This window comes from Chiloscyllium punctatum, chromosome 36 (genome assembly GCF_047496795.1).
Source record: "Chiloscyllium punctatum isolate Juve2018m chromosome 36, sChiPun1.3, whole genome shotgun sequence".
NCBI classification, from domain to species: Eukaryota; Metazoa; Chordata; class Chondrichthyes; order Orectolobiformes; family Hemiscylliidae; genus Chiloscyllium; species Chiloscyllium punctatum.
This window is the reverse complement of record NC_092774.1, coordinates 32,518,463-32,528,548: the sequence shown is the minus strand read 5'-3', so window position 1 is coordinate 32,528,548 and position 10,086 is coordinate 32,518,463. Positions and strand designations below refer to the sequence as shown.

Genomic DNA, 10,086 nt, shown 5'->3' with positions numbered 1-10,086 from the left:
AACAGCTGTTAATGGGAAGTTGTTAGAATCAATTATCAAGGAAGCAATATCAGGATGTTTGGAAAGTCAAACTCTTTAGATAGCTCCTTTCAAACTACTACCGTTAAGAAGGTCAAGAGCAGCAGTTACATGGGAGACCATTACCTGCAAGTTCTGTTCAAAGACACTCACTATTGAAGCAGCACACTCATCTCAACATATGGAGATTACAAAGGTAAAGATGGGAGAAACCATTGGAGAGATTTGAAGACTAAAATGAGAATTTTAAAATTTGGTTGTTGCTTGAATGGGCACCAGCACAGGTCAGTGGACACATGAGCCACAGAGGAATGAGAATTGTTGCCATGAAACAAGAGCAAAGTCTTAGATGATTTCAAGTTTACAGAAGGGCAAATGCGTAAAATTATTGATTGCATAATTGAAGTAGTCAAGCCTCGAGGTAAGGAAGGGACCAAAGATGATTCCAGCAGCAGCAGCTACTTTGAGAATGGGACAGGCTCGAATGAGATGACAGAGGCAGATACAGGAGGTTTTGTGCTGGCACAGGTCAGAAGCTCCTCTCAGAATCCAATGCAGCAAGTTATGAACAGCCAGGCTGAATCTGAGAGTTATAAGGGAGAGGGAGATGGAGGCAGTAGCTCAGGAATGAAGATGGATGCAAAAACTGGAAAGCAGTAACTTCGTCCTTCCCAGTGTTTAATTGGAGTGGATCCATCAATATGAAGAATCTCAGCAACCAGAATGGACCATGAAACTGGTGAGTTTTGAGAAGGTTTGTAGCTCAGGGTGAGGTTCTGGATGTAGGTTTGCTCGCTGAGCTGGAAGGTTCAATTTCATCACTGTAATAGGAAACATCTGCAGTGAGCCTCCAGATGAAGCACCAGTGGTGTAGCTCACTTTCTATTTAGATGTTTGGGTTTCTTTGGGTCAGCGATGCCATTTCCTGTGGTGGCATCATTTCGTATGGCAATGTCATTTCCTGTTCTTTTTCAGGGGGGTGTAAATGGGATCCAAGTCAATGTATTTGTTGATAGAATTCTGGTTGGAATGTGATGCTTCTAGGAATTCTCGTGCGTGTCTTGGTTTGGCTTGTCCTGGGATGGATGTGTTGTGCCATTCGAAGTGATGTCCTTCCTCATGCATATGTAAGGATACTAGGGATAGTGGGTGATGTCTTTTTGTGGCTAGTTGATGTTCATATATCCTAGTGGCTAGTTTTCTGCCTATTTGTCCAATGTAGGGACACCACATCCATCCTCGGATAAGGGTCTGTTTCTGTGTTGTTTGACTCTAACTCTTCTGTACTGGTCTTCACAACCATTTTCTTGTCTTCCCCAATACCCATCCAATTCATTGTTGTTTAAAATATCAGATGAACTCAGCCTTGAATGTATTCAGTGACCCCATAACTGCAGGAAGACATCCCCACTTCTGGACTCAATTCCTCTTGCTAATATACCACTTGCCTTGCACATTGCTTGCTGCACCTGTCTGACAACTGGCATTGATTGGTATGGAAGAACATGTTGCTGGAAAAGCACAGCAGGTCAGGCAGCATCCGAGAAGCAGGAGAATCAGCCCAAAATCAGCTTTTCCAGCAACACTCTCAACTCTGATCTCCAGCATCTGCAGACCTCAATTTCTCCTGGTGTGAAAAAACGCTGAGACCTCTTTGTCCATCCACACAGCATTCCTGATGAAGGGCTTGTGCCCGAAACATCAACTCTCCTGCTCCTCGGATGCTGTCTTTCCTGCTGTGCTGCCAGCGCCACATTTTTTGACTCTGATCTCCAGCTTCTGCCATCCTTACTTATTCCACATCCCAATATATGATCATTTAAACAATGCTTTGTGCTGTTTTCTTTTTCCACAACACCGGCGATAACTTCACACTGAGGTAACGCATTTGCCATGTGTTTGCCAATTGAGACACAGACCTGGACCAACTTTTCCAGTCTGTCCCCTCCCTGGATTCCCTCCCTTTGCTTTTAATTGCTTCAAGTCAAAATTGAACCCCAGCATGAAAAAAAGAGAATAGAAGAGGGGGGAGAGAAGAAAGATCACTGTGCTCACAGATGTTGGACAGAGGAAGTTCCAGTCTGTGGTGAATCTCAATCTTCATTCATAGAGAGAAGCAGCATCAGCAGCAGCCGCTTGAGAAGCTAATGGTCCACCTTCAGACAATAGAGAGGCTGTGTTTAACAAGAAGACTAATCTCCTACCGGTCCTCCCGTACTCCTCATTGGTCCATCAAAACAATGTAGCTCCGTTTTTGTGGACAGCTACAAGCATGTGCAGTGTTTTTGCTGACACTGAGGAGCACGCGTAGTAGACTCTGTGGAGATGAAGTTACTGGCAGTTTCTAACTGTCCAAAGGACAATGGGAGAAAAAAAGATAGAGCCACAATGACCACCACCACACACACACACACACACACACACACACACACCTCCCCTCCCCTCACCCCCCATAGATCGACATATCAACATGTACGCCTGGCTATTTTTGCTAATCACTTTACTACACCTCTCATGATTTTATATATCTCAATAAGGTCACCCCTCAACCTCCTCTGCTCTAGTGAAAGAAGTCTCAGCCTCTCCTTTTAACTCAAACCCTCCAGTCCAGGCAAATCTTTTCCGAACCCTCTCCAATAGTATTCTTCGTATAACAGGACAAACTGTACTCAGTACTCCAATAGTAGCCTCACCATCATCCTGTATAAACTCAACATTATGTCCCAACTCCTATACTCAATGGTGTGAACAATGAAGGCAAGTGTGCTAAATGCCTTCTTAACCACCCAGTCTACCAATGATGCAACTTTCAAACTACTATGTACCTCAACACCCTCAGATCTCTCTGTTCTACAATACAACTCAGGGCTCTCCCATTAACTGTACAAGTCCTGCACTTCTTTGTTTTAGCAAAATGCAAGCTCTTGCTTTTATCCATACCTCTCAAACACACACCCCAACACTCTCAACTCCTGAGGCTTATACTCCAACACACCCACACTTTACGAAGCATGGTACGCGCACTCTGATGCACGAGGTCACATGCATACACACACACACACACATATATATATAAAATCTATGGGGTGAATTTGCATTTGTAGAATTACATTTGCAGATACATGCAATTTCGCTCAACAAAGCACACAATCTGCAGACAGTTAATGCAGGCAGTCAATCCATGTAATATTTTATAAATTCCTACTTTAGAAATGAAACCAGTCTGATTCAAGATGGGATACAGACAGACTCAAACCTCACACCTGCCATGCATTGTCTGAGCTGAGAAGTCACTTATTTTTATAAAACCTTAAGTCATCATGAGATTGTAACTTAAAAGAAATTCTGAGATTTATACATTAAGGAAACCTGCAACCCATTTGAAAAGATGAAAGACTTAACAGCAATCTAGGTTTGTTCAATATATCCTATCAGTTGCATGACACTGTGATATTTTGCTATAAAATCTGTGTGCTTTGATCCTGCTCCACAGCTACCTGATGAAGGAGCAGCACTCCGAAAGCTCGTGATTCCAAATAAATGTTTTGGACTATAACCTGGTGTTGCATGATTTTTAACTTTATCCACCCCAGTCCAAGATCGGCTCCTCAAAACAGTTTCTAGCGAACACATCCCACACCTCCCTGAAATGATGCAGCACCTGCACTCCTGAAATATTTACAATTTCAAATGATACAAGCTCCTCATTCACTGCTCCATCTGATACACAACATTGGAAACTTAGTGCAGGAAGCTGAAAGAAATGAGCAGCTTTAAAACAAAAACTACTTGGAGCTCACAGCTTTCAATGTGAGTCTGAGCCCAACGGTAAGTTCAGGCAACCTTTATTGTGACTGAACTTTGTTACAGCTTCAGATCCCCCTAGCAAAATGGCATAGAAAAAAGTAACTGATTTTTTTTAAACAGCTCAAGGTCAAAACCCACACACTCCCTCCAATTTCTTTACTATTGGTTAGCATCTAGTTGTCCCTTTGTAACTGGATCCTTGGTACAGCCTTAACCCATAGAAAGTATTGCTTCACTCAATAATTTCAACCCATACCCTGTATCCAAGTAAGTTTCTCCCTGTGTATGGGTGGGGGGAGCCGTGTAGACAACCACACTGCTGTAGGTCTGGAGTCAGTCATGCGTAGGCCAGATCAGGGAAACAATGCAGCTGGGATGACTGAGTGAATCCTTTCCCCTAACAACAGTTTCCTTGCAGTCCCCTGCAACCGTAGATTGCGGTGGTTCACGGACTCCCAGCCCAACTGCTTGTTCTGTGGCACTGTGGAGTCCGTGGACCATGTATATATTGGGTGTGGGCGTTTGCACTCCCTTTTTGATTTTCTTAAAACCTTCTCCTCTGCTTTTGGCTGCACTTCAGTCCCACGCTCCTGATCTTTGGGCACCCGGTACGGAGGAGGGAGGGCAGGTCCGAGGACCTCCTCGTGGGTCTGCTCCTGGGCCTGGCCAAACTGGCCATCAACAGGTCCAGGCAGCGGGCCGTGGAGGGGGTCGTTAGGGCCGACTGCCTGCCCCTCTTCCGGGGTTACGTTAGAGCCCGGGTGTCCTTGGAGAAGGAGCACACGGTGTCCACCAACACCCTGGAGTCGTTCAGGGAGAGGTGGGCGCACCAGGGAGTGGAGTGCATTATTTCTCCCTCCAACTCTATTTTGATTTAGTCCCTACCCTCCCCTTCACCTTTTTGATCACACAGCATTGCCCTTTGATGTGAAGGGCAGTGCTTAGCACTGGCCACTCGGGTGTTTTCCTATCATCCTGGTGGTGGAAATTGAATCAAGATTCGTGCACTTTGTGTCTTTCACTGTGTCTCACACCTGCCCACACACACCATGGGTGCTGCGGAAAAATAAGCACGACCACAGTTAGGCGGTAGTGTGGGGGGGGGTTTAAAAAAAAACAACAGTTTCCTTCCCTAAAAAGGACATGAGTCAGTCAGATGGGGGTTTTCTTCACCCCCAAAAATGGTTTCATCGTTAAATACTGAACTCCAGGTTTCTGACCGAATTCCATTTCCGTCTTCTTCCGCAGCAGGATTCGCCGCAACTGGGTTGTTAGTCCAGTTGATAATGGCACTAGGCCGTCATTCCTTCAACCTCCTGCGATGGCAAATGAACTCGCTGGTGCCTCCGCAGGAGGGAGGAGCAGGCGAAGGCCTTCCCGCACTCAAGGCAACTGAAGGGCCTCTCCCCCGTGTGGACTCGCCGGTGGGTCTGGAGATTAGAGGAATCGCTGAAGGCCTTCCCACACTCAGGACACCTGAAGGGCCTCTCCCCTGTGTGGATCCGCCGGTGGGTCTGGAGATTGGAGGAATCGCTAAAGCCCTTCCTGCACTCGGGGCACCTGAAAGGCCACTCCCCCGTGTGGACCAGCTGATGCCTCAGCAGGGCAGAGGAATCGCTGAAAGCCTTCCAGCACTCGGGGCACCTGAAGGGCCTCTCCCCGGTGTGGAGCAGCTGGTGCTTCCGCAAGGTGCCCACTTGACTGAATCCCTTCCCACACTCGGGACAGCTGAAGGGCCTCTCCCGCGTGTGGACACGCCGGTGGGCCAGAAGATGGGAGGAATTGCTGAAGGCCTTCCCGCATTCGGGGCAGGGGAATGGCCTCTCTCCTGTGTGGACCCGCTGGTGGGTCAGCAGAATGGAGACCCGGGTAAAGCCCTTCCCACACTCGGGGCACCTGAAGGGCCTCTCCCCCGTGTGGCGCCGCTGGTGCCTCAGCATGGAGGCTGCCTGGGTAAAGCCCTTCCTGCACTCAGGGCAGGAGAATGGCCTCTCCCCCGTGTGGACCTGCTGGTGCCTCAGCAGGGTAGAAGCCTGAGTAAAACCCTTGCTGCACTCAGCGCAGGAGAATGGCCTCTCCCTGGTGTGACTGCGCTGATGAATCTCCAGGGCAGACGGGACACGGAAGCCTTTTCCACAGTCACCACACTTCCACGGTTTCTCCACAGGGTGAGATTCCTCGGCATTCTCCATGGCCAAAGCTTCAGCTGCTCACAAACACGTGTATAGCCTCTCCCCGCTGTGAATTCCTCGTTCCAGGCCGTATCACTCTTCCAGGCTCCACACTCAGTGCAGTTCAACAGTAGGGTCTCTCATCCAATCCCACTGATGCTGAAAATGTATTGAAACAGGAACCAAAAAGCTTTGCTCCTTCTCACAGAATCTAAGTTGAAAATTGCTGAGGTCCTGATGGATTGAGTGACTGTCAGCTATTGATGTCAAAGTGAGGATTGCAGATGCTGTACAGTGAGTCGAGAAGTGTGCTGGAAAAGCACATCAGTTCAGGCAGCATCTGAGGAGCAGGAGAGTTGATGTTTTGGGCATAAGCCCTTCATCTGTTGATTTGAAACTTCTATCTTCAAATACTCTGTAAAAAGAGATTACAAATGTCATCACTGTCTGTCCAGAATAGAAACTCAGAACAAGCAATTCTACTTTCTGCAGAATATTCCACAAAATTGAAAGCACCATCCCATTCTCTCTCTCTGTTCTCACTCCATTCTAACTAATTCTCCTGAAGGTATTGATTCAGGATCTTACAGGGGCAGAAAAGCAAAAATATCAAGACTCACATCCCTTTGAAGTTTGGATGACTCCACCTGAAAGTTAATATCTTCCACGACATTGGGATGCTGCTGAGAGCGAGCAGGTCTTATTTTGGGAAGCAAACAAAAATGTTAATTCAGGGTGAACCTGCCATGCAGCTTCTTGAGGAACAACCAGACACAAAATGGTTAATGCCCCTAGGAAGAGGGGAACAAAATGAGACATCAAGGCATTAACACTGACACCAGAGAGAAACTGAACATACAGGCGACTGTATGTGTGGAGTTTGCACGTTCTCCCCGTGTCTGCGTGGGTTTCCTCCGGGTGCTCCGGTTTCCTCCCACAGTCCAAAGATGTGCAGGCCAGGTGAATTGGCCGTGCTAAATTGCCCATAGTGTTAGGTAAGGGGTAGATGTAGGGGTATGGGTGGGTACACTTCGGCGGAGCGGTGTGGACTTGTTGGGCCGAAGGGCCTGTTTCCACACTGTAAAGTAATCTAAAGATGTGACAAACATTAGTGGAAAGCCAGAGTCATAGAGATATACAGCACAGAAACAGACCCTTCAGCCAGTCTTCCAGATACCCTAAATTAATCTAGTTGCATTTGCCAGCACTTGGCCCATATGCTTCTGAACCCTTTCTATTCATACACCCATCCAGATATCTTTTACATGCTGTAATTGTACCAACCTCCATCACTTCCTCTGGCAGCTCATTCCAAACATGCACCAGGCTCTGCGTGAAAAATTTGCCCCTTCGGATGCTTTTAAATACCCACCCTCACCCTAAATCTTGTTACTATCTTGTCCTGGACTCCCCTATCCCAGGTAAAAGACCTTGTCTATTTACCCGATCCATACTACTGATGATTTTATACAAGTCGATAAGGTCACCCCTCAGACTCTGCCGCGCTAGGGAAAACAACTCCATCCTATACTTCCATCTTCACTCACCCAGGTAATGAAGATTCATAGCTGAGTTTGCTCCCTCCCTGGATTCACTCCAGTTGCTAAAGTGAACAAATGTCCCTCCCTTCTCTCTCTCGCTCCCAGGAAGAAGAGTTGCCCGGACGGAAAGAGTTTCACTCTGAAACTGACAGGGCCACTTCCGCGTTGTGACATCAATAATGATTCACAAGGGCGGACCTAGGCCAACACCCAGGCCCCGCACTGCGCCTGCTCCAGACGACGGCGTCCCACTGACCTGCATTACGCCTGCTCCGGAGGGACGGCATCCGGCTGGCCCTCGCTGCGCCTGCTGCGGACGGCGGCCTCCAGCCGACCCTTACTGCGCCTGCTCCGGCTGGCCCTCCCTGCGCCTGCTGCGGACGGCGGCCTCCAGCTAACCCTTACTGCGCCTGCTCCGGCTGGACGGCATCCGGCTGGCCCTCGCTGCGCCTGCTGCGGACGGCGGCCTCCAGTTGACCCTTACTGCGCCTGCTCCGGATGGACGGCATCCGGCTGGCCATCACTGCACCTGCTCCGGACGGACGGCAGCCGGCTGGCTCTCACTGCGCCTGCTCCGGACGGACGGCATCCAGCTGGCTCTCACTGCACCTGCTCCGGACGGACGGCATCGGCTGGCCCTCTCTGCGCCTGCTCCGGACGGACGGCATCCGGCTGGCCCTCTCTGCGCCTGCTCCGGACGGACGGCATCCGGCTGGCACTCACTGCGCCTGCTCTGGACGGACGGCATCCGGCTGGCCCTCACTGCGCCTGCTCCGGACGGACAGCATCTGGCTGGCACTCTGCGCCTGTTGCGCCCACTCCGGACGGCCATCGCTGCCCTGCACAGTTGGGAAAATCCCTTCCCTTCAACAAATCCCCATCGTGTGGAAACAGGCAATTCGGCCCAACGAGTCTACACCGACCCTCCAAAGGGTAACCCACCCACACCCATTCCTCTACATTCACCCCCTGACTAATCCATCCGAACCTTCACAACCGTGGCACTATGGGTAATTTAGTATCGCCAATCCACCTTTACCTGGACAAAGTTAAAAATCACACAACGCCAGGTTATCGTCCAACAGGTTTATTTGAAAGAGTAGCATTTGGAGCGCTGCTCCTTCATCATGTGGTTGTGGAGGATAAGATCATAACGCACAGAATTTATGCAAAATCATTACAGTGGCAGTGCCACTGAAATGATCTATTGAACAAACCTGGATTGTGTAATCTTTCATCTTTTAGAATGTGTTGCAGGTATCACAAATATGTAAATCCCACAACTTGCTGCAAGGCACCTTCGAGATAAATAAGATTTTATAACAGAAGATGACATTTTTCAGACTGGGGGGGAGGAGGAGAGTAGGGGGGGGGAGGAGGAGAGTGGGGGGGGGGAGGAGGAGAGTGGGGGGGGAGGAGGAGGAGGAGAGTGGGGGGGAGGAAGAGAGTGGGGGTAGGAGGAGAGTGGGGGGAGGGAGGAGGAGAGTGGGGGGAGGGAGGGGGAGGAGAGTGGGGAGGAAGGGGGGAGGGATTAGGGGCAGGGATGGGGAGGAAGGGGGCAGGGATGGGGAGGAAGGGGGGAAGGATGGGGAGGAGGGGGGAAGGATGGGGGAGGAGGGGGGAAGGATGGGGGAGGAGGGGGGAAGGATGGGGGAGGAGGGGGAGGGCAGTTCTAGAGGGCATAGGTTTAGGGTGAGAGGGGAAAGATATAAAAGAGACCTAAAGGGCAACCTTTTCACAAAGGTATGTGTATGGAATGAGCTGCAAGAGGAAGAGGTGGAATAGCAAGGGTTTGGAGGGATATGGGCTGGGTGTGGGAAGGTGGGATTAGATAGGTTGGGATATCTAGTCGGCATGGACAAGTTGGATTGCAGGGTCTGTTTCTGTGCTGTACATCTCTACGACTCGATTTCAGCTCAGACAATGCATGAAAGGTGTGAGATCAGAGCCCGTCTGTATCGTAACCTTGAGTCAGGCTGGTTCTATTTTCAAAGTTGAGTTTACATAATACTACATGTATTGACTGTCTGCAGATTGTTCATTTTAGGAGCAAAATAGAATGTATCGGCAAATATAATGCTGCAACTACAAATTCACTGCCATGGACTTGTGTGTATACACACACACACACACGAGAGAAATAAAAAGGCTATTTCTTTGCTGCATATCACACAGACATTGAGATAACAGATGCTTTATTTCTGTGGTTGTAAATGTTGTTGTAAATTATAGCTGGATACTAATAGTTAGATGTAAGGGACAGAATTCCTCAAAATAGGGCACTATAAGAATCCTGGGAGAACCCTATCCTGGTTTACTTACTCGTGAACAAACATTAAGCACGAGTATCTATTTATTTCTAATTTTGTTTCGATTTTCTTGTTTGATTCCCTGCTATGACAACACTGTATCTGGATGGTTGACAGGCTGAGAGATGGTGGGTTGAGTCTCGATTGACTCAATGTTTTATTCTTCCAAATGGTGTAAAACTGGGGGTCAAAGCTTCAGCAGAAATCCAGCAGAGCTGACAGACCAACATCTTACTCTAA

General features: G+C 48.7%; 1 protein-coding gene and 1 long non-coding RNA gene across 3 annotated transcripts in view; one reads left to right on the top strand and one right to left on the bottom strand.

Annotated features, from left to right (window-relative positions):
• Nucleotides 1-10,086, top strand: part of LOC140460348 (uncharacterized) — a 79,855-nt gene that overhangs the window by 40,521 nt on the left and 29,248 nt on the right. The window lies entirely within an intron of this gene.
• Nucleotides 3,195-7,881, bottom strand: LOC140460341 (uncharacterized). 2 transcript variants are annotated; one of them, XM_072554823.1, is made up of 2 exons: nucleotides 7,794-7,881; nucleotides 3,195-6,411 (listed from the first exon to the last, which is right to left on the bottom strand). In XM_072554823.1, the coding sequence occupies exon 2, from the start codon at nucleotides 6,015-6,017 to the stop codon at nucleotides 5,118-5,120; it is 900 nt and encodes a 299-aa protein (XP_072410924.1). In that variant the 5' UTR covers nucleotides 6,018-6,411; nucleotides 7,794-7,881; the 3' UTR covers nucleotides 3,195-5,117. The 2 variants fall into 2 exon arrangements, with proteins under 2 accessions (XP_072410924.1, XP_072410925.1); XM_072554824.1 differs by lacking the exon at nucleotides 7,794-7,881 and adding an exon at nucleotides 7,544-7,647.